General features: G+C 51.0%; 1 protein-coding gene across 3 annotated transcripts in view; it reads right to left on the bottom strand.

Annotated features, from left to right (window-relative positions):
• LOC135896810 (phospholipid-transporting ATPase ABCA3-like) overlaps positions 1 to 22832 on the bottom strand; it is a 316329-nt gene extending 293497 nt beyond the window's left edge. For all 3 annotated transcript variants that reach the window (XM_070525178.1, XM_070525180.1, XM_070525179.1), the window contains exons 1-2: positions 22768 to 22832; positions 3491 to 3862 (exon numbers count right to left, since the gene is read on the bottom strand). In XM_070525178.1, coding sequence (XP_070381279.1) covers positions 3491 to 3776 — 286 coding nt within the window. In that variant the 5' untranslated portion in view covers positions 3777 to 3862; positions 22768 to 22832. The remainder of the gene's footprint in view (positions 1 to 3490; positions 3863 to 22767) is intronic.
• Positions 22833 to 23198: the final 366 nt, after the last annotated feature.

Here is a 23198-nt window from a genome sequence, read left to right as displayed (position 1 = left end):
CAAGTTATTAAAGTGTAGCCAGGTAACCTGGTCGCCAACAGTTGCTTAGAGGACGAGCAGGCTTCAGGGTACTATATCACAAGGAACCAATATTAGCAGGTGTTGTGAGCAAATACACTCATCTCGTAAATGGTACGGAACAATGCTGTTTATGCGACCTTGCACAGCATCCTGAAGTCTCACAAAACTTGATTTATCAAAAATAAGTATTCATGTCCCATTGATTTGTCATAGATACATGCATACCGGCTTGCTCGTATGTGTCCGCGCCTACTACAGTGTAAGCATATATATTTTTTTCGCGGTCACAACTGCGAAATGCGCGGCCTACGGCTTGAAATTTTATGACAACCTAATTGAAATAGTACTAAAGTAAACCTTGGTGAACTTTACAAATCTCTCTGAGCGAAAGACATGTTCTCGTTTCTTCCCCATCACCAAATAGACGAAATCAAAATGCTGCAGTTTGAAGTCTCCCTTTAAACAAGTTAACTTCGTAACAAAATGACAAACGTAATATTAAGCGCGTAACCAAAAAAAACGCTGCGTAAGTTCACTTTACAAAATGTCGTTGATGCGATTGGCAGTTGTGACCCTTGTTAGGACGTCGCTGTCATCCCTTGGTCTGGGTTGCGGTCAGCAACTAGACAACCGGAAACTTCGCGTTTCGAGAATTGTACCCTTTGAGATACTCTCAATACATAGTGGAGACGCTAATAGCATGCTGGTCGCCAACACTTTCAGAATCTCGCTGGAGCTGCTTGTTGAAAATGAGACGTTCTTTTCACATTAGAGGCCGTCAAAGCACTTCTTCAGAGTTTGGTTGATGGGCGAAGACGACAGGCAGAATCGTGACATAACGCAGCTACCCTCGGCAAGGCAACCGCCTCTGACCCCACCTCGCCTACCATTCGGGGACGAATCTGCCCTTTCATTACTCGGAAATGGACCCTGCGTCGATATCGGGCATTTCAAGGCATTGTTTACTTTGTGAGGCAGTTAGAGGAATTCCATCGCGCTGGTCGGCTCGCACCATCGCTCTACTGTTCTTTTCTTTTTTTCATACTGTCAGTGCGCTCGGCTGCGAGAGCTTGCCGCTCACCCATCTCGTGTTTGCCAGGGCTTACTTCCCACGAACCTTGCCTGTTTGTTTCTTTAGCTAGGCTCGAAAACAATCCAAAACCAAATCCAAATCCAAATTAGGGGGTTTTACGTTCCAGAACCACGGTCTGATTATGAGGCACGCTTCAAGACAACGACCTGACATTCCTAGCAGCACTTCTTGCGGTCTCCCTTTGCTCGTGTCGGGGGTGCTCCTACGTATTCACCAAGGTTGTCCGTATATATATTTATATACAGGGTGTTTCAGCTAACTTGGGCCAAGTATCTTTTTTTAAAAAGCACAGGCGCTACGCATGTCGAATTGCCACCTCATGATATTTTTTTCCAGTCCGTCAGGCTGGGTAATTAACAAGGATTGCTTAATTAACTTGTAAAATATTATTTCCAGCGAAACATTTTCAGTACAAAAATTGTAGCGCTTGTTCAGAGACATCAGATTATTTCATCTATGCCAACTGCCCTGTTAAAATTTCTTACAGCCTTTCTATGCCTTTCTTTTTTACAGCCTTTCTTTAAGGTGCGCCAAATTTTAAAAATACCGCGTGACTGCCGGTTAAGGCGCCGCGCTTTTAGTGCCTTCAAATAATGTAAGTTGAACGAATTACGCTCGCGGACAACTTTCTGTGGCTCTGAACGGAAGCTCTACGGAGGCAAAGCGGACCTCAAGTGAGAGCGCTTCTGGAAAGAGTTCCGCGTTGTAATCCTTGTTAGTTTATATGCTTGAGAAGAGAAAACGTAAACAACATATTAGCCACAGTTAAGTAAGACTGAGCACGTCACTGACTGTAAAAGTTTACTTATTTTGCGGCTTTTTCCTTCTCAGTCGGGGTAAACGCGAAACCGTCGCACAGGTGAAGCTGCGTCGATCCAGCGTCTGTCCCGAGCTGCCAAAAGCGCTCATAAACGCTGCCGGACAACTTGGCGCGGTAACCAGTGAGCAGCGGGCGTGCACCCGTAGCCTTCCCTTGACAGCCACATTATGTTGTCCGCTACTATAAGTGCTGCTCATCGCAAGGAGACAGATTGAAGAGGCTGTCGGGGGCTGCGATGGGCGTTAAGCGACAGAATGGGGCGTACTGTTTTGAGAAAGAAAGTCCTCAACGAAAAAGCGGCTGCGCTGCGAGGCCGGAGGCATTTGGCGCAGCGCACGCATTTCTTTTTTAAAGCGAAAGCTTTACTGGCCCCGAACTTGCGATTTCGCCTTGGCGGTGCTCCGAGGAGGCACCTGACGTCACAACCCGCGCCTCGCCGCGGATATTTCTATCTCTCTTTCTCTCGGTCCCTAGTCACTACTGCGCATGCGCCACTAGTGGCACCGAGCCACAGTTGTTCCGCCGCTGCGCATCGCCGCGCCTTCTTGCCGCCGCCGTTTGGTATGACGACACGACGCCTTCCTCGTCGTTGCGCTCGCCTCCACTCGCTTCGCCAACTGCGTCGCATGCCTGATAACATGTCGTAGGACTGAAAAGGAGCCCTCGCGTGCGCCGCAACCACAGTTGAGGCGGCAGTTTGGACGGCGACAATTCCGATAAGCAGGAGGAGACCTGGAATCGAAATTGTAACGAGATGAAGAGGAAACGAATCCCCTAGGAAACAGGCGAACAGCGCGCCGAACGACTGGCTAAACGTCGCAACATAGCTAGACAACCAGACGAACATCGACTTGCAATCAAGATTACACAAGGCTAACCTTAGCTTTTGGTACGTATATCCTGGCATAGCCGTGCTAAGCTACTGCCAATTTTTTTCTTTTCTTTTCGGGTCAATGAAGAAAGACGATGGAGGTGGCGAGGCTGACAGCGTGATGAAAGAGGGAGATAAAATCCTTGCAGCCTCCGTTCTTTCGCAGTCCATCGCAGTCACCGATCGCCTGTTTAATCGATCTCTGCTCATTTGTCCATGTATTTGTGATGACAACAAGAAGGCAGCCGGGCTACCCCGTCAGTTTTCGTGGTGCGCCCCCACATCGCTGAGCTCCTCCGCGAGTTTAATCCGTGAATATTAGGTCAGGCGAGTCAGCAGAATTGCATGTCTACGTATGGCAGGAAGAAATCAGGCTCCACACAAAGGAAGGAAGATCGCGTCAGAGCTTTGACGCACAGCTCGAAATGTATTGCTGACAGTTTCTTACAGCGCTTTGAATTATGGCAATAAGCTTTCAGACAGAAGCCGGCGCCCGTGCCGTCTCGTCCTTATTTTCTGTTTACCTTCACTTGTTGACGACATGCTCACGTCTAATCAATTTTGTTTCTACATCGTCTTGACACAAGCAAAGCTTTCGCTTATGCGATGCTGTCTATAGTTTGCCTGCGTACGCCTAGACACGGCCGCATGCACTCAGAACAGGAAAGAAGCCAACACAACTTACCCTGCGTATGACGACTGGATAGCTCGTCGCCCACGGCACGCATCAGCTCATCGTTGTAGTCACTCTTCGGTGCGTACACAATGTCCGTCAGTTCAAGCTTCCCGAAAACAGCACTGGCGTCCTTCTCCCCGGAATCCTTGCTAAGCAGCTTAGCCCGACGTGTAAAGATAGGGTTGAAAACTAAGCTGCTCACAAATAAAAGCTCGAGTGCCGTGGAAATGTAGTGGCGACGTATCGCTTGCAGGTAGAGCGTGCGCCATAAGAAAGTCTTCACGTTCCCCAGCATCTAACAAGGTTGGCTCCGGTGGCGACTAAGGGAGTGACAGTGCTGCTGAAGACAAATGTGTTGGACAGGCCTCAGGCTGGGATGTCCTGAAAAGCAGCAGTGAAGGACCGTTCAATTCACACGGATAAGCGTATTTTCACATTTCGCATGTCTATTTACCCCTGATCGTGTCATTATACGATGCACCAAAATTCAACTCAAACGTGATAAGCATTCGCTGCGCTATTGGATCTCGGTGGTCGTAGCACTCTGCTTTTTCTGGACCACAGTTTGCGTAGCTCCGCTGCAGTGGAACATGGAAATTACACGGACGTTTCATTTTGTGAACTCCGGTTACGCGTAAACGTACGGTTGCCGTTCCTTGTGAAAGCAACTACATGGACATTCCCGGCGCGTTTCTGCACTCGTCGTCGCCTCGATTTTCTGTATGAAGTGCAAGGGGCGATAACATAGTCCCCGCGCGCCTCGTGCTGCATGTGCGAGTGAAAGCGTGCGACGGCAAGCTGACGATCGCGGCTTGATCTCGCGAGCACAAAAGAGGAAAGCAGGGAGGCAGCGCGCTGTCTTCCATCGCGAGCATGGTCCCTGGGTGAGGGGAGGTACGGGTGCGGCGCTGTACTCGGACAGAAACTGCATGTTACGTGCCCTCGTGCGCATTATCTTGAAGGCGCCCTGCAGTGTGCAGGTGTGCCGACGGAGCTGCCAGCTCGTAGCTGCATGGACGCTCTGTTCTCGCCGCCGAGTATGCGCTGAAGCGATAGAACGCTCCAAGGTCACTTCGCGCGCCTATTCTCTTCACCTCCAGGCGCCTTCCTCGTTCACGTGCTCCGCGGCTTCAAACAGACGTTCGTCGACTTCGCGGGCTAGCCAGTTAAGCTTGCGCGCATTAAGAGATGTTCATGGGCAGGCGTTTGCGACCCATGAAGAATTACTAAACAAAAACGTCCCGGTCAAGCCCGGTCGTTTAAATGAAGCGAGCCGGAAATAGCGGGCCTGACAGCGTCCAGGCACTGCGCAGTGAGAAAAAAGCGAAACATTTTCTTACAAAGCTGGTCATAATTACCTTAGCACGTTTACATACGTACAACGTGCTAAAGAAGCATTAACAAAATAAAAGATGCTACGTAAATTCCGATAATTGTCTTCAGGTGTCTAAGCATCCTTTGGCTCGGGTGCTGCATTCGCTTCGCTAAGTTATTGAGCTAGTTTATGCATGTCTACACATCGCTACCAATCACCTATTATACTATTATAATTATTGCGTGTGTTAATTTGATCAATTATGCATTTATTTTACAGATATTGTAACGTAGGCTAAAGGTAGAGGCTCGCTAAAATGACGCTGTCTCCTTAATAGCGGACCAGAAGAAGAGTGTGCAGCTAACGCACTTCGTCCCCTTTCATATGCGACATACACTGTCTGGCAGTCGCTTGCCACATGCCATGGTCGCCCATTAGCTTGACGCCATGACGATGGCTGTACGAGAAGTGCGCAGTGAGTACGATGGGATGGCAAAGATGGCATGGCATCAGTGCAGAGACAAAGATGGCATGACGACGTCAACATGACGGCCATGAGCCGACGATGGTATAACGCCAACAGTCTGACCATGCCATGAGGACATTGGGATGACTGTGAGTATACGACGACTATGGCGTGAGCACGACGGTACGAAGACGACCGAATGACGCAGCTTCAATGACGGCCGCGACCATGACGATGTGACGATGAAGCAAAGTATGACGACCACGGCAGCGTGAGGATGACGGTATGATTACGGATGCACGATAGCGACTCCCTGACGACGACGCGATGGCGACGAAGGCATCACAGTAGCGGTGTAATAATGACTGAGTGTAAACAGCATGATTGCGACAGAACGAAGGTGAAGGAATGATTTCGGTGGAGGGGTTAAGGCGCCATGGCGACGACAGCATGATGAGAGTGGAACGACGAAGTTAGAACCAGGACGATGGAACAACAACGATGGCACCACTACAATTATAGTGTCACGTAGCAGTAGAGACGTTAAAGAACTATACAGAGACGCAACTGGTAGTTGCAAATTTACCTTTTTATTGGGCGAACTTATGCGCAGCGAACAAGTGACACCCCGTCACGACGATAGCGGCCAGCAAAGTCGGCGATCATGAGAAATCTGATCAGCGGGTCAAGATCATCGGTCAATGCGCCGAGCACAGTCCGAATGGCATGAACTATATAGAGGCCGTCCGGCGCAATGATGGTAGTCTTCTAGCGATCCCTATCATCGACTTCTATTTGCCTGCAGCCACTCCTGAGATCCATCGACAAGTACATAGCACTGCAAAGCCGATCCAATGCGCCGTCTATCCATGGGAGGGAGTATACGTCCCTCGTTGTGATCTTGTTCAGTCGACGATAATCAACGCAGAAGCGTAAGGTCCAGTCCTTTTTCTTCACCATGACTGCTGGAGATGCCCACGGGCTTCTTGATGGCTCAATGATGCCTACGCGCAGCATTCCGTCGACTTGTTGCCTCATAGCTTGACATTCTCGCGTTGAAACTCGATAAGAGCTCTGCCAGAGTGGTCGAGCGCACTGTTTGATTATAATATTGTTACGGTGGAAAAAAGAGGACAAGGTGGTCGGCGGTGAAGAAGACGAATGACCAACAGCCTCTCGAGATTCTGTGCTGCTGTATATATTCACATCGTGTAAATACATCGTCTAAATAGTTTATCCCCGTGACATTTTGGTGGACGTGCGGGGTACGCGTCTTCGCCACGGAGCTTCGCAGCGGACGTCTCACCCAGCCTGGGACCATGCTTCCAGTGGAAGGCACCGCGTCTGCAACTACAATGCTGACTACGCACACCCAGTACGCTGCTTTACCTAAGCCACAAGACCCCGGCAAGTTCACCGGCCTCGAATGTGCTGGCGTAGAAGAATGGTTGAATATGTATGAGCGCGTCAGCAAGGTGAGCAGGTGGAATCCGTCCATAATGCTGGCCAATGCCATATTCTACCTCGACGGAACACTGCGAACATGGTTTTACACACACGAAGAAGAGCTAACCTGCTGGGACTTATTCAAAGAGAAGCTGTCGGACGTTTTTGTCAATCCGACCGGTAGAAAACTAGCCGCCAAGCTAGAACTCGCCACGCGTGCCAAAACTGCTACCGAGTCGTATGTCTCCTACATGCAGGACGTCCTAGCCTTTTGTCATAAAATCGACACGTCCATGCTAGAAGCGGACAAGGATGGACACATTATCAAAGGCATCGCGGATGACGCATTCAACCTTCTGGTCTTTAGAAACTTATCAACTGTCGACGGTATCGTGAAGGAATGCCGCCGTTTTGAGCAGGCGAAGAGTCGCCGTTTGTACAATAAGCTTACACGGCTTCCAAATACTGCAGCGACCTCTTCCTGTACCGACCCCACTGATCAGTCTAGCTCGCCATCACCAAGCGAAAACGTGTCCTGAATTACGCCGCGAACTCAAAGCAGCGTTTGCTGCCTCGCCTCAATAGACATCTTGGAGCAACACTGCTGAGACGACATCGCTGATCCAGTCCATGTTTCGCCAGGAAATCGCTAATATGGGTCTTCCCACTGCCTGCTCCTTCAGTCGCCCTGACACCCGCCCTGCTCCTATTCCTCGGTCCTATTGCAGTCCACCTCAGTGTCCGTTATCCCTACACTACCAGAAATCCATCGGACTGGCGTACACCTGACGACAGACCGTTCTGTTTCTGCTGCGGCCCAATCAGTCACGTTTCCCATCACTGTTGGAGCCGTTGGCCATCCCCTCCTCGAAACACCTTCCGGAATGCAAGTTTGCCCCGAAGTTCCTCACGCCTTCGTTTCCATGACACTTCCGACGCCACTACGTTGACTCGCCGCTACGCTCGCTCGCCCTCGCCTCAACGTCGTCAGCCACGTCCGCCCCAGCTTCACCGCTCGCCGTCACCGACCTACCCAGGACCGTCCTAGCAGGAAAACTAGGCAATGCGGCACTTCGAGGTGGTGCTGCAATGCCGCGTTAGCCGCAAAATACTCCTTTGACGCTGTTTACGAGAAATAACCTTCTTGACGTCCAAGTTAATGGCGCACCCATCACAGCTCTCATAGATACCCGAGCACACATATCGATCATGACACGCCGCCTACGCCGCCATTTAAAGAAAATTATTGCGACTGCCGTTACTCGGTTCGTACGAATCGCCGACAGTAGCATGGTGACCGCGGCCGAAATGTGTACTGCACGTGCGAGCGTTTCCTGCCGCCATGCTGTCGTCCTTTACACTGTGCTTGACAAATGCGCCCATGACCTTATACTAGGCCTAGACTTCCTCTCCGACCATTCAGCGCTCATCGATTGTTCCTCGAGTATTGTGCGTCTTGACCTGCCTCTGCTGGACGTTCCTCCGACACCACACAAAATTCGCCTAAGACCGAGTGATTTTGTTCACGTTCCACCACAGGTATTGACGTACATCGAAATGCCTCCTTCTACGCCAGTTCCCGATGGTAGATACATCTCCGTTCCCATAACTGTCATCGTTCTCACCCCCACCTTTGCTATCGTACCGCATACTCCACTGAGGGACACAGACAATCGTACGTATCTCCCTGTGGTGAATTTCGGGCTCGCTAAGCAAATTCTGCCGAAAAACATCACACTAGCTACAATCACTCCTTTCGAAGTTAGTTGCTTTGAGACTTTTGCCGTCGACACTTCCTGTGAGCCTTTCCGGTCTGCTGAATGTACTGACAACGACATTAGGAAAATCACCGCCCCGAATCTCACTCCTGCAGAGACCGAGCAGCTCTGCAGTCTATTGCTTTCCTACCAGGATATATTCGACTTGAACTACCGACCCTTAGGCCAGACGTCCCTTGTCAAACATCGTATACATACAGGCAATAATCCACCCGTCCATCGGCGACCCTACCGAGTGTCAGCTTCGGAGCGTCACGTCATCAAAACGGAAGTAGACCAGATGCTAGCGAAAGACATCATTGAGCCATCGTCAAGTCCCTGGGCATCCCCTGTCGTGCAGGTCAAAAAGAAGGACGGTTCATGGAGATTCTGTGTCGATTACCGCCAGCTCAACCGCATAAAGAAGGACGTCTAACCAATACCTCGTATCGATGACGCCCTTGATTGCCTATACGGGGCACAGTATTTTTCGTCCATCGACCTGCGGTCCGGATATTGGCAAATCGCTGTCGATTATCTAGATCGTGAAAAAACCGCCCTTATAACGCCTGATGGTCTTTACCAATTCAAAGTTATGCCTTTGGGCTATGCAACGCTCCGGCTACCTTTGAGCGTATGATGGACTCATTACTCCAAGGATTCAAGTAGTTGAATTGTCTCTGCTACCTAGATAATGTTATTCTGTTCTCGCCCTCATTCAGCACACACATTGAGCGCATTTCAGCTGTACTTGTCGTTTTTCGCAAGGCCGGTCTACAGCTCAATTCCAAGAAAATTAACTTCGGCCATCGTGAGATTACTGTTCTCGGATATGTCGTCAATGCGACTGGCATCCAACCGGACCCAGAGCGAATTTGCGCCGGGAAAGAGTTCCTTGTTCCACGGTCCGCCGAAGATGTCCGAAGTTTCGTGGGCCTTTGCTCTTACTTCCGCCGCTTTGTTAAAGATTTTGTCACGATAGCACGCCCTCTCACAGATCTGAAGAAAGGTGTGCCATTTTCATAGGAATCCTCTCAGGCCCCCGCCTTTTCTCGCCTTACTATCATTCTCACCACACCACCGATTCTAGGACACTTCGCTGCTTCAGCCCCTACAGAGGTGCGCACCGATGCCATCCGCCACGAAATCAGTACCATCTTGGCACAAGTTCAACACGGCCATGAACGTGTAATCGCGTACGCTAGCCGTCTTTTGTCACCTGCGGAGCGGAACTGCTCTATTACCGAGCGCGAATGTTTGGCCGTTGTGTGGGCATTTCTGATCCCCTATTTCGAACTGTGCTTTTGTGCGTCTCCGTTTTTGTAGTTTCCCTACTTTTCTTCCACCAATCCTCTAATCGCCTCTAACTGATGCCTACTTTTCCACTGCTCTCGCTGAACCCAAAGGCTTCAAGGAGGCCAGTGGCGCCTACATCGACCGCTGAGTAGACGTCTTCACATTATAATGAAACAAGCTCCACAGTCTCCCTAGCTTTACCGCAGCAAGCACATGCTTCTTCTTCCGTCTTATATCTTGCTTTACAGGTGTGTGTTCTAAGGCATCCCGGTCTCGCTTCGAAAATAATGAGCTTCCCTTTGAGTTATCATAAATTGTCTCTTTCCTGATTTCGTTTTTTCCTAAGTAGTTGCTCATGGCAGGTTTCTTTTCCATTGCCGCCACCCATGAGATTATCAGCCTCTCTATTGTAACGGACCACCACGCGCTCTGTTGGCTTTCGTCTTTAATGGATCCCGCAGGGAGGCTTGGGCGAAAGGCTTTGCGGCTGCAAGAGTATTCCTATTGGGTGGTGGTAGTCTGGTCACCTACACTAGCACGCCGACTGCTTGTCCCCTTACCCTGTACACACGGCCGTCAACGCCGACATGGACTCTTCCGCGAGTGTTCTTTCCGTTTCCCAGCTTTTGGACATGGCCAACGAGCAACGCCATGACCCTCATTCCCTCATTCCCATGACCCAATCCCCTCATTGACAGAATGGAATGTGCTCCTACTGATCCATCGTTACGGTAGTTCGTCCTCAACGATGGGATATTGTACCGACGCAGTTTTCATCGTAATGGCCCTCCCCTTCTACTTGTCGTTCCTCAACACATCCGCTCAACCATGCTTCAGGAGCTTCATGACGTCCCAACTGCCGACACCTTCGGTTTGCTCGCATTTACGTCCGCGTGCACCGCCGCTTCCACTGGCCCGGCCTCGCACGCTCCGTACGGCGCTATGTAGCTGCTTGCAAGCTATGTCAACATCGCAAAAAGTCAGCAACGCTTCCTGCCGGGTATTTACAGCCAATCTACATTCCACCTGAGCTATGCTTTCGCGTGGGTTTGGATCTCCTTGGCCCTTTCCCCGAGTCCAGCTCCGGAACAGGTGGATCGCTGTCGCTACTGATTACACGACGTGCTATGCAATCACTCAGGTATTTTCCACGAGCTGCGCAACCGACGTCGCCGATTTCCTACTCCGGGATATCATTTTAGTACATGGCGCCCCAGGACAGCTCCTTACTGACCGCGGCCGCATTTTCCTCTCCCAATGATCGCCGATATCCTACGCTCATGTTCTACCAAGCACAAACTGGCTACCTCCTATTATGCGCAGACCAATGGCCTTACTGAGCGAATTAATCGATAACTGACATGCTATCGAAATACGTTTCAGCCGACCACAAGGACTGGGATGCAGCTCTCCCTTATGTCACGTTCGCCTCTTCATCACGCCAAAGTACTACTGGGCATTCCCCCTTTTACTTACTCTTCGGTCGTGACCCTGTATAACCATTGGACACTTCACTCCCCTTCGTATAGGAATCGACGACCGAGTATGCTCGCGACGCCATTGCCCACGCTGACCATGCGCGCCAGCTTGCCCGTACCCGTCTGTCGGCATCGCAGCAATCTCTACATCACGCTTACAATCACCGCCATCGGGACATATATTTTTCACGAGGCTCTCTCGTGCTACTTTGGTCCCCTTGCCACCGAGTGGGGCTCTCCGAGAAACTTCTTGCGTGCTACAAAGGCCGTTACCATGTTGTACGTCAAGTGACCAATGTCACTTACGAGATAATCCCCGTGACCTCCGTCATGCCACCCGGTTCCACATCACCTGACGTCCTACACGTCTCTCGGCTTAAGCCTTACTATGCCCTTACCGATGGCTTACTGAAGCACCGGGACGGTGCATTTTCTGCCGGGGGTCGTGCTACGGCGGAAGAAGAGGACGAGGTGGTCGACGGTGAAGACGACGAAGGGCCAACAGCCTCTCGGGATTCGGTGCTCCTGTATATATACCCATCGTGTAAATGCATCGTGTAAATAGTTTATACCCGTGACAATATTGTTACGTAAGAAGACGCAAATGAAAAGCTATATACAAGTATATTTACAACGTAATACGCTGCACTTGGCCAAGAGGCAACAGCCCGCGCTAGCCTCCAATCGTTGTCGTCGTCTTCTTCCTGCTCAGCTCTTCGTCAGTGGGAACATACCCCGTAGCACTACCCCCGGCGGCAAAAGCGCCGTCCCGGAGCGACTAAAGGCTGGACTCTGAAGCAGTGTAGTAGCTCTTGAGCCTACTGACGTGCACGACATCACTAGACGCCAGAGTAGATGACGAGGTTGAGCTCACAGGTGCAATTTCATAAGTCACAGGCGTCACCTGGCGCAGCACGCGGTAGGGTCCTGTGTATCGCGAAAGGAGCTTTTGTGAAAGTCCGACGTGACGAGAGGGCGACCACAAGAGCATGAGCGCACCAGGCGAAAACTGTACGTCACGGTGGCGGGCGTTGTACTGACGCTGCTGAGTGGTTTGCGAGTCCGTCAGTCGAGCACGGGCAAGCTGGCGTGCATGGTCGGCGAGAGCGATGGCGTCGCGCGCATACTCGCTTGTTGAGATCGAAGTAGGAGGAAGTGGCGTGTCAAGGGGCAAGGTCGGTTCGCGACCGTAGAGCAGATAAAAGGGAGAAAATCCGGCGGTGTCGTGCCGGGAAGAATTATAAGCGAATGTGACGAAAGGAAGGGCAATGTCCCAGTCGCGGTGGTCCTTGGAAACGTACTTTGACAGCATATCGGTGAGAGTACGGTTTAACCGCTCTGTCAGGCCATTGGTTTGAGGATGGTATGAGGTAGTCAGCTTGTGTTGAGTGGAGCAGGAACGTACAATGTCGGCGATAACTTTCGAGAGGAAGTTACGACCACGGTCAGTGAGCAGCTGTCGCGGGGCGCCATGAAGTAAGATAATGTCCCGCAAGAGAAAGTCCGCGACGTCAGTGGCGCAACTGGTAGGGAGAGCCCGCGTGATAGCGTATCGGGTGGCGTAGTCAGTTGCGACGGCTGCCCATTTGTTCCCAGAGGATGACGTGGGAAAGGGACCGAGGAGGTCTAATCCAACACGAAAGAACGGTTCCACAGGGACAGTGATCGGCTGGAGATGACCGGCAGGTAGCACCTGAGGTGTTTTCCGACGCTGGCAGGTATCACAGGCAGCAACATAGTGTCGGACGGAGCGAGCGAGACCAGGCCAATAGAAGTGGCGGCGGACGCGGTCGTACGTGCGGGTTACGCCAAGATGTCCTGCAGTAGGTGCGTCATGCATCTCAAAGAGCACAGTCTGTCGTAGATGTTTTGGCACGACAAGAAGAAGATCAGATCCGTCAGGGAGGAAGTTCCTTCGGTACAGAATGCCGCCCTGGAGGACATATCGGCGAACGGATGCGTCGGTAGGTGTAGAGCGCAGACGCTCGATGAGTACTCGCAGCAATAGGTCTCGGTACTGCTCATCGGCGATGTTAACGAAGGCAGACACAGAGAAAATACCGTCGGCAGTACTACTGTCGGCGTCGTCAGGCTCGTCTACCGGGTAGCGAGACAGGCAGTCAGCGTCCTTGTGTAGTCGGCCAGATTTGTAGGTGACAGAGAACGAATATTCTTGGAGGCGTAGGGCCCAGCGACCAAGTCTTCCTGAAGGGTCTTTCAATGAGCATAACCAACAAAGCGCGTGATGGTCTGTGATAACGGAAAAGGGTCGGCCATATAAGTATGGGCGGAACTTCGCAACCGCCCAAACTAGGGCTAGACACTCACGCTCAGTGATGGAATAGTTGCGCTCCGCGGGTGAGAGGAGCCTGCTGGCGTAAGCGATAACACGGTCGTTGCCGCGCTGGCGTTGTGCCAGTACTGCGCCAATTCCGTGACCGCTGGCATCAGTACGAACTTCGGTAGGCGCAGACGGATCGAAATGGGCCAGAACGGGAGGCGTTGTGAGAACGTCGATTAGATGCGAGAATGCAGAGGCCTCGTTAACGCCCCACTGGAAAGGGGCGTCTTTTTTCAAAAGCTCGGTTAGTGGTCGTGCTATGGCCGCGAAATTTTTCACGAAACGGCGGAAGTAGGAACAAAGGCCGATGAAGCTGCGCACATCCTTGACACACTTCGGAACAGGAAAGTGCGTAACAGCATGGATCTTGCCTGGGTCCGGTTGCACTCCGTTCGCGTCAACGAGATGCCAAAGGACGGTAATCTGGCGACGGCCGAATTGGCACTTCGATGCGTTCAGTTCCAGACCGGCGCGACGAAAAACGTCCAGGACTGCCGAGAGGCGCTCGAGGTGCGTAGCGAACGTTGGGGAGAATACTATGACGTCGTCCAAGTAGCACAGGCATGTGGACCATTTGAAACCGTGAAGAAGGGAGTCCATCATGCGTTCAAAAGTGGCAGGAGCGTTACATAGACCAAACGGCGTTACTTTGAATTGATAAAGACCGTCCGGAGTTACAAAAGCAGTCTTCTCGCGGTCGAGATCGTCCACAGCAGTCTGCCAGTAGCCGGAGCGGAGGTCAATAGAAGAGAAGTAGCGAGCACCATGGAGGCAGTCAAGGGCGTCATCAATCCGAGGTAGGGGATACACGTCCTTTTTGGTAACCCTGTTAAGGTGCCGATAATCCACGCAAAAGCGCCATGAACCATCCTTCTTTTTTACCAGTACAACCGGTGACGCCCATGGACTACATGAAGGTTCTATGATGTTATTGGCAAGCATTTTGCGAACTTCAGCGTGAATAACTTGACGCTCAACCGGTGACACTCGATACGGGCGGCGATGAATAGGAGGGGCATCGCCGGTATTAATGCGATGTTTAACAGTTGTAGTTTGGGCCAAAGGACGATCGTTAAAGTCAAAAATATCGTTGTAGGAAAGCAGAACGCGGTAGAGCTCACGAGCGTGCTCGGACGGCATGTCGGGCGCAATCATTTTCTGTAAGTCGGCGATGGTGCAAGGTGTCGACTGAGATGGTAGAGGAGGATCGGCTGAATTGCTGTCTACCTCAATAGATGCTATTGAGTGATCTTCGAATGAGCAAAGCTGGGCCAGAGACATCCCGCGGGGCAGCACTTGTGTCGTCAAGCCAAAATTGACCACTGGCAGGCAGACGCAATTAGCCGTAATAGATAAAACGGTATGAGGTACCGTGATCCCGTGTGTAAGGAGGACGTCTTGTATAGGAGCCGCGATATAGTGACCGTCGGGCACTGGTGGGGATGACACTAGGTCAACGTAAGTCAGTGCCGTAGGTGGCAAGCGAACAAAGTCGACGGAACTGAGGCGACTGGGGTGTGGTTCAGCGGGATCCAGAACAGGCAGGTCAAGGCGGAGAGTACTGGCGAAACAATCAATGAGAGCAGAATGTGCGGAGAGGAAGTCTAAGCCGAGGATGATGTCGTGGGGACAGTGGGCGATGACTGTGAATAGCACGACTGTTGAGCGATCGGCGAAGGAGACGCGGGCGGCACACATACCAATTACGGGGGCTGTTCCGCCGTCGGCGACACGGACAACAAGCGTCGTGGCGGGCGTGATTATTTTTTTCAGGTGGGTACGAAAGTCCGCGCTCATTACCGACAAATGCGCCCCAGTGTCTATAAGAGCAGATACAGGAACACCGTCGACTTGCACGTCAAGAAGGTTCAGATGAGTGGGCAACGTCAGTGGAGGATTTGGCGGCGTAGGGAGCAATGCAGCGTCACCTCGAGGCGCTGCATCATTCAGTTTTCCGGCTGGGAGCGGCGTCCGAAGGGAGTCGGCGAAAAGGAGCGACGGGGCTGGGGAGAGCGAGATTGTCGTCCTTGGGGCGAAGGTGAACGAGAATAGGGGCGGTGCGGCGCAGGAGAGTCAGTGGCGGCATTATCGGAGCGTGCGGCATAAGGACGAGAAGGGCCACCCGAGGGGCGAGAATAGGCAGTATAAGCAGACCGGGTCGGGAAGTCCAGCGACTTCGACAGTGCCGAGAAATGTGCCCGATGCGACGGCAGTGAAAACAAAGGGGCTTGTCGTCGTCAGTGCGCCATTCAGCTGGGTTGCGGAAACGTGGTGGGTAAGACGATGCGGGACGGGGCGGAATCGAAGAAGCCGGATGGGTATCAGGGTGATGGGCCGAGCAGATGGTGTGATGGCCCATGTTTTCGAACTCCTGGCGGACAACTGCCTGGATCAGGGAAACCGTGACTGCCGGTGCGTTGGTGGGGCTGGAGTCGAAGGCAGCCGGATAGGCGGCCTCAAGCTCACGCCGAACGATCTTGGTAATATCGCCGGTGTTGTTGGGACGAGGAGCGTCGGCACAGGAAGAAGTCGCTGGGGTGTTGGGCAGACGGGCAAACTGCTGATCGATACGTCTGCTTTTAGCGAGTTCCAGGCGGCGGCACTCTTTGATAACAGCATCCACCGTCGCGACGTTGTTGAATACGAGCAAGTTGAAGGCGTCATCGGCAATGCCTTTGAGGATGTGGGATACCTTGTCTGACTCAGGCATGTGTGCATCAACTTTGCGGCACAGAGCCAGGACGTCCTGAATGTACGTGACATAGGGCTCTGTTGACGTCTGCACACGGCCGGAAAGCGCCTTCTGCGCGGCAAGTTTGTGACCGTAGGGGTTGCCGAACAAGTCTCGGAGCTTTTGCTTGAACGAATCCCAACTGGTGAGCTCCTCTTCGTGCGTCCGAAACCAAACTCGAGGTGTGCCACCGAGGTAAAAGACTACGTTGGCGAGCATGATAGTAGGGTCCCACCGGTTATTGCGGCTGACGTGTTCGTACAGGCTGATCCAGTCGTCGACGTCGTCCCCATCTTTGCCCGAGAATACGCCAGGATCACGAGGAGCAGGGAGAGAGATGTAGGTCGTCGAAGTGGCAGGAGGGGTCGGAGGCGGCTGAGTCGAATTGTCATCGCCGGGAGCCATGAAGCTAGGCTCGACGTACCGTCCACTGCGAAGCTCCGTGACGAGGTACAGGGAACGTCCACCTCCACCAGATATGTTACGTAAGAAGACGCAAATGAAAAGCTATATACAAGTATATTTACAACGTAATACGCCGCACTTGGCCAAGAGGCAACAGCCCGCGCTAGCCTCCAATCGTTGTCGTCGTCTTCTTCCTGCTCAGCTCTTCGTCAGTGGGAACATACCCCGTAGCAATATGATGCTTTGCAACTGGTGTTTGTGAAATCCTCGATGACGCCGAAAAGCAGTCTTTGTATCATCGAAACAGAGTTTTGAGCTATTACTGCTTGTTTATGGGCAGGCCTGGATTTATGTCGAAGTTTGGTTAGGGAACTATGGTCGTCAAGGTAGTTGTGGCGGAATCGGAGAGGGCAAAGGCATTGCTGGTGACGGCAATTTGACGGCAATTTGCTCGATGTATGGGATCATCGTGCCATTGTTGATGTGCTTGAACTCCTCGCTTAAGTTTGTCACCATCACTTTCGCTTTTCTTCAGTGTAGTCAAGCAACCCCTCTTGTGAAGTAAGTTTCACGGTCGAGCAGTAGACGTTCGTCGCCCTCGATTATGCCTTCTAAGTATGCTGCTGACGCAAATGACAGTGCTGGAGAAAGGCTGGATGCCAACTTGATTTTCGAGCACGCTCAAGGCATGGTGACTGCGAGAACTTTCCGCTGGGGTCACTTGAGATTCGGGAAGCGTCATGGATTTGAACTTCATGTCGATGATTGCGCCGTGTTGGTTCAGAAAATCTATGCCGAGAACGGCGTCTCGTGGACACTATTAGAGGATAACAAAGATGGCAGGGTAAGTCCGATCATGAGCGGTAACACTTTTTGTGCAGATACCAGTCGGTTTTATCAGGTATTCTCATGTGGTCCATATTTGAGGGATTTCTCATGCAGTCTTAATTTTTCCTGCTAGGCGTCGATGGGTCCATTTATGACGGAGTATTTACCTTGTGTGTCCACTAAAGCGATGACTGTGTGGCCGTCGAGAAGCAGGTGTAGCTTCGAGCTCAGTGGTTCGCTGTCTTACATTGCAGTTTGGTCGATCCGTTGGATTACGGCAGGATCGTGTTGGCCTGTGGGGGAAACGTCGCGTCGTCAGGTCTTTTGTCGGCATATTCTTTGCTTCCAGGCTACGTCGCGATAGCGGTGTCTCGTTGATATGTCGCCGAGATAGTTTTTCTCGGCGTCTACTTCGGCAGCAGAGGATTGTCAGTTCGATGAGCAGCAACCGCACTTCCATCGGTTGCTGCTTTTAGGTTTCCGGTTATGGGCTGACGGACCAACCCCGGGCTGGGCCAGTGCATGGTCGATGCTGCGGCGTCAGGTGCTGGCCTGTTAACGGCGAACAGGACGGTCCTCTAAGGCTGCCCTGAGTGGCAGCGAAGTAGCCGGCGATATCACGTGGCCGTTAGCGTTGCTGTGGGCAAGGTGCATTGACGGCGAACCCTCACAGTCCCACGTCGCAGTATGGGCATCGGCGGTAGACGTGGCTGGCTTCACCGCAGTGACAGCAGAGTGGGTGTTGGCCGGTCGCGCGCAAAATGTCCGTCCTCCTCGTGTAGCTGCGCTGGACGACGTGCGGGCGCGCTTGCGGCGGCGGCAGTGAACGACGGAATTCGGCGTTACGGGGCCCTGGCAACGGCGGGTGAAGGCGGCGTAGGTCATTGCTTCCGGCTGGCGTTGCGGCGATGCCGGAACTTCTGGTACTTTCAGTGACCGCTGAAGCTCTGCGTTAACTGGTTCAGCGATCGAGGCCACCTCTGGCTGCGATGTTGCGCGCAGCTTGTGCAGCTCTTCACATACAACCGCTATGATTCTCTCACGCAGGTCGTCGGCGCCTGGCGCTTGAACTTCGACGCAGTTCGTTGTCAGCGCACGGCGGTTGTAGTGCGTGGTGCGCATTTCAAGCGTCTTCTCGATCGTTGTGGAGGCCGGAACAAATTCAGCGACTGTCTTGGGCGGGTTGCGTATCAATCAGGCGAATAGTTGTTCTTTCACAGCCAGCATCAAGAACCGAACTTTCTTTTCTTCAGACGCGTTGGGGTCGGTGTGGCAGAAGATGCGAATCCCCTCCTCCATGAAGATCGTGATGTTCTCGTCTGGCACTTGCACTCTGGTTTCTAAGAGAACTTCGGCCCTGTCATTTCGTACGAAACTCGGGATGGTCTTCACGAAGTTCTCCCGAAATAGGTCACACGTCCCAGCTCCAAACGGCCTCATCCAACGAAAAATATACATTGCGCAGCTTGTCGTCGCCGCTCGAATTGAACGCTGCGGTCATCTCGTATAAGTCTCCAGCCAGGTTTCAATGTCTTCAGCCGATGATTCACGAAAGGTCGGTTACTCCCAAAGTTGCTGCAGCAGGACGGGGATGCTGGGGCGGCCATTGGGGTCGTTTGCTTGGCCTTGATCCATGTCGTCTCCTCGGGAACTGGCCCGTATTCCATAGCAGTCATGGTTGCCCACGGCTAGCTCGCTGGTCCTTCGTGATGTTGGCGTTGCCCTCTCGTTTCGGGCTTGCTGCACGGCTTTGCTGGGGCATGCGGTACATGAACGCCCAAGTACCTCCACCAGATGTCACGTAGTAGTAGTGACGGTGACTGATGATGCCGAGTTAAAACTGGGAGTTACAAATTTAACTATTTATTGTGCAAACTTATGCCAAGCAAAGCAAGTCTAAAACTGAATCGCAGCAATAGCGCCGAGCAAAGTCGGCTATCGTCCAAAATCTCACCAGAGGGTCAAGCGCGTCAGCTTTTATGCATCACCCGTCGAAGGTACTACTGTTATCACTGGTTGAACATCTTGAACGGGCAGCGCAAAAAGATGATGACAGAAGGCAGGAACACACGAATAAAGTTAGTTGTGAGTTCAGCGCTGTCCTGTGTGAACCTGCCTTCTGTCATCGTCTTTTTGCGCTGCCCCTTCAAGATGTCCAACCAGTACCAACTCGCCCAAATGTCGACCCTTCTACATGTTATCACTGGTCCCCGCGTTGTCTCCAGAAACTACTACACAGTTCGTGTCACGCATGCAATCAATAATACAAGGTTAGGCGAGGACATACACAACAGATGGCATGAACTATAACAGTCGCGTAAGTTCCAAATCATGCAGGCGCGTCTTGTAGTTAGCAATATTGCTTAAAGTTTGTCAGCCGGGGAACAGCGGTAACCGGAGGAAGATAAACAAGCACACGTGTCAATGTGACGATGACGCAATAACGACGATGGAATGGCATTGTAGTACAATGGAATAATGACAAGTTTATGGCGACCCCATTACGAAGACTGCATGACGACGATGGCGCTACGATGACCACGTGACGACAGTCGGATGGTAAAGCTGGAATGTTGACGATGCAATGACCCTGCTGGCATCACGACCTAGCGGTCCAACCTATTAGACAACTGGTTACTCGTTCGACGTACAAGACCTGACGACGACTTCATGACAAGAGGCGGATGACGAACTCGGAATTACGACAATGAAACGTCCACGACGCTACCTCGACCACATACTTGGCAGCCCAAGCTTGAAGACAACTTAAGCCACTGGGCAGATGTAAGAGGATGGATGGATGGATGGATGGATGGATGGATGGATGGATGGATGGATGGATGGATGGATGGATGGATGGATGGATGGATGGATGGATGGACGGACGGACGGATGGATGGATGGACGGACGGACGGACGGATGGATGGATGGATGGATGGATGGATGGATGGATGGATGGATGGATGGATGGATGGATGGATGGATGGACGGATGGATGGATGGATGGATGGATGGATGGATGGATGGATGGATGGATGGATGGATGGATCGATGGATGGATGGATGGATGGATGGATGGATGGATGGATGGATGGATGGATGGATGGATCGATGGATGGATGGATGGATTTAAAACGTTTGAAAACGGCAAATAATGCAAATCGCATTTAGAAAGGGCAACCTGTTAACATTCTAGTAATTTCATAGATTTATAGTCGATTCAAGTAATTTGAATTTCACAAGCGATAGAACTTAAGCGACTATGTTAGCAAGTACAGGGCTGGCTGATTCAGCAGATTTGAATGCAAGGCTCTTCTGTGAGCGGGCAAAGGTAACAGCTAAGGTAAGTATGCCGCTACTGTGTATAAATAAACTACTGCGGAAAGCACAGCACATCTTACTCAGAAAAAGCCTGCTGCCAACGGAAAAAACCAAACCGCGAATAATTGAGTGAACAGGAGAACGGACATTTGGGCAAGTTAGGTAAGCTTCACCTTAAGAACAGCTCCAAAACACACGGACAGGGAAGAAAACAAGCGTATGGGCGCCTATTTGCAACTAGGAAGTTTATTTTTGAAGAGAACACATATTAAGCACGAAATGCTTTTAACTGCCGTTGTCGGTGACCTTCCAGTGAACTTCAGCAGAAAGCCAAAGCCCTTATCTGGGCACTCAAACGAGAACATCAGGGCAAGTTGCGAGAGCAAAATGAGATCATCCGGGCAACCAATCAAAACTTTGAAAAATGTGGTCTCTGGCCCCCAACATTTTGTAAAGGACCGGATTACATACGCTCGTTACTGCTTAAAAAGTTACAACAATATTTTTTACGAGTTCTACCTAGTTTTCGTTCATACTATCATTCAAGCTGTAATTATTAGTACGCTGAAGGTTTATTTGTTATTTCCAAAAGGCGAAGTTCAGAAGGCAGTACAGGGCCCCATACACTTAATTTTCATCTTTTGACGCTGAGACACGGTTGCCTGCTCAACGCCAGCGGTCGGTGAGTTCCGCGGCACGGATTTTGCGCCGGTTCGAGAGATAGCATCGCATTACGTAATCAAGCCGGCAACGTCTGGCGCCGCGGATGGTTGTTTGGTCGAGACGATACTTGCAATGACGTTCAGTTTAAAACAGGTTCCTGTGCTGTGGTGCGCTGTGGTGGTGTGCGCCTTTACGAATATGGATTTTATTCATTTTAAGACTGTGGCTAGTATCGTCTACAACCAACCTACTTTGCCGGTAGCCATTTAATGCTTACGCCTGCTCTCGATTATGGAAGAGTCCTAATTTTGTTATACATTATCACGCCACGTGCACTACAAAAACGTTATACAGAACGGTTATATCTAATCATGAGCATGCTCATACAGCCCGCACATCAACATAATGCGCGCATGAATATGCCTCATCTCTATCAGTCCTCGGAAGGAAATTCAATACACTCTCTGTTAATTACACTGAAGCCCATATCTTTTGCTTAGCAAATATGGTACGCTTCTACTATTTTCCTTATGAGTTGAGTAGTACGGCGGTGAATGATAGCCGCTGCGCACAAAACTGGATTCGCAGCTATGTGTCCTACACTGCGGTAAGATAGGATGTCGCACTGCTCCGATGTGCAAAATTCTATCATTCTTGCTGGCCCTTTCTCGCTCTTTCATGCGTTCTTACGCTGTTCTTAAGACGATTGAGTAAACATAAGAAACAAAGTATTTTCCAAGGAACAACAAATGAAGGTATAATAATATTTCGAGCTGCTTCCGCTATGTCAACAAAACAGAGCCGTAAAATAAGATTATCGCGACAGTACGTAATGCGCACACATGTGCACCGTTAGGAAAAGCAATATCACTATTGCCTTGCACGTAATCCGACATGAAAAAAGGCGTGCTGCTGGTAGGCTCAGCTTCGAAGTGCAGGAGAGACAATGGGAAAATTTTGAAATACCAAACTACAAAATCGAGTCAGTACATGTAGGCGCTAAATATTATCAGAAGCTAGCAATGTTACGCATAATCTAATATTTATGCGCTACAGCAACTGAAGATGGCCAACTAGGGAATCAACACAGAGATGCGCCAATACGCCTTGCTCTACTGTTCTCTTTGGGCTATTGCTTCATCATGTCAATGGGAACGTTAAAGAAATCTGTGGAGGCCTCGCTTGTCAACTGAGAACGAACCCCTCAGGCTAAATAAATTCGGAATGCGCCAACTTACCACTCTTTTTCGACTACAGGGCACGAAGCAGCTTGCTTGCTTGCGTGCCTCTTCCTCACTTGTGGTACTCACCCACTACGGGAGACTGGCCAAGAAGACGACGGTGAAAGGTTAAAGGAAAGGGGGAGCGAGAAAAACCTAAATGAAAAAGTAAATTGGTGTGATTTATAAAGTTTACGATAATTAAGAAATAGATTTACCTGACAGATACAGAAATAAAAATAAGTGTGGTTACATGTAAACAGCAATATGTTTGGTGGAACTAGAATAACTTGAAATACACAATGAGCGATTTATAGAGCTGTCCAATTATTGATTTCGAGAAATAAAATGGCAGCCCTCTTTTGTCATAGAGATAGTCGCAAATGGTCACGCAGATGTTCCTGTGACTATAGCCCAATAAAGAAGCTTCAAAGCAGAGGGTGTTTTGA

This window comes from Dermacentor albipictus, chromosome 9 (assembly GCF_038994185.2).
Source record: "Dermacentor albipictus isolate Rhodes 1998 colony chromosome 9, USDA_Dalb.pri_finalv2, whole genome shotgun sequence".
Taxonomy (NCBI): domain Eukaryota; kingdom Metazoa; phylum Arthropoda; class Arachnida; order Ixodida; family Ixodidae; genus Dermacentor; species Dermacentor albipictus.
Note: the sequence above shows the minus strand (reverse complement) of the source record. Positions and strands in the feature narration are given on the sequence as shown.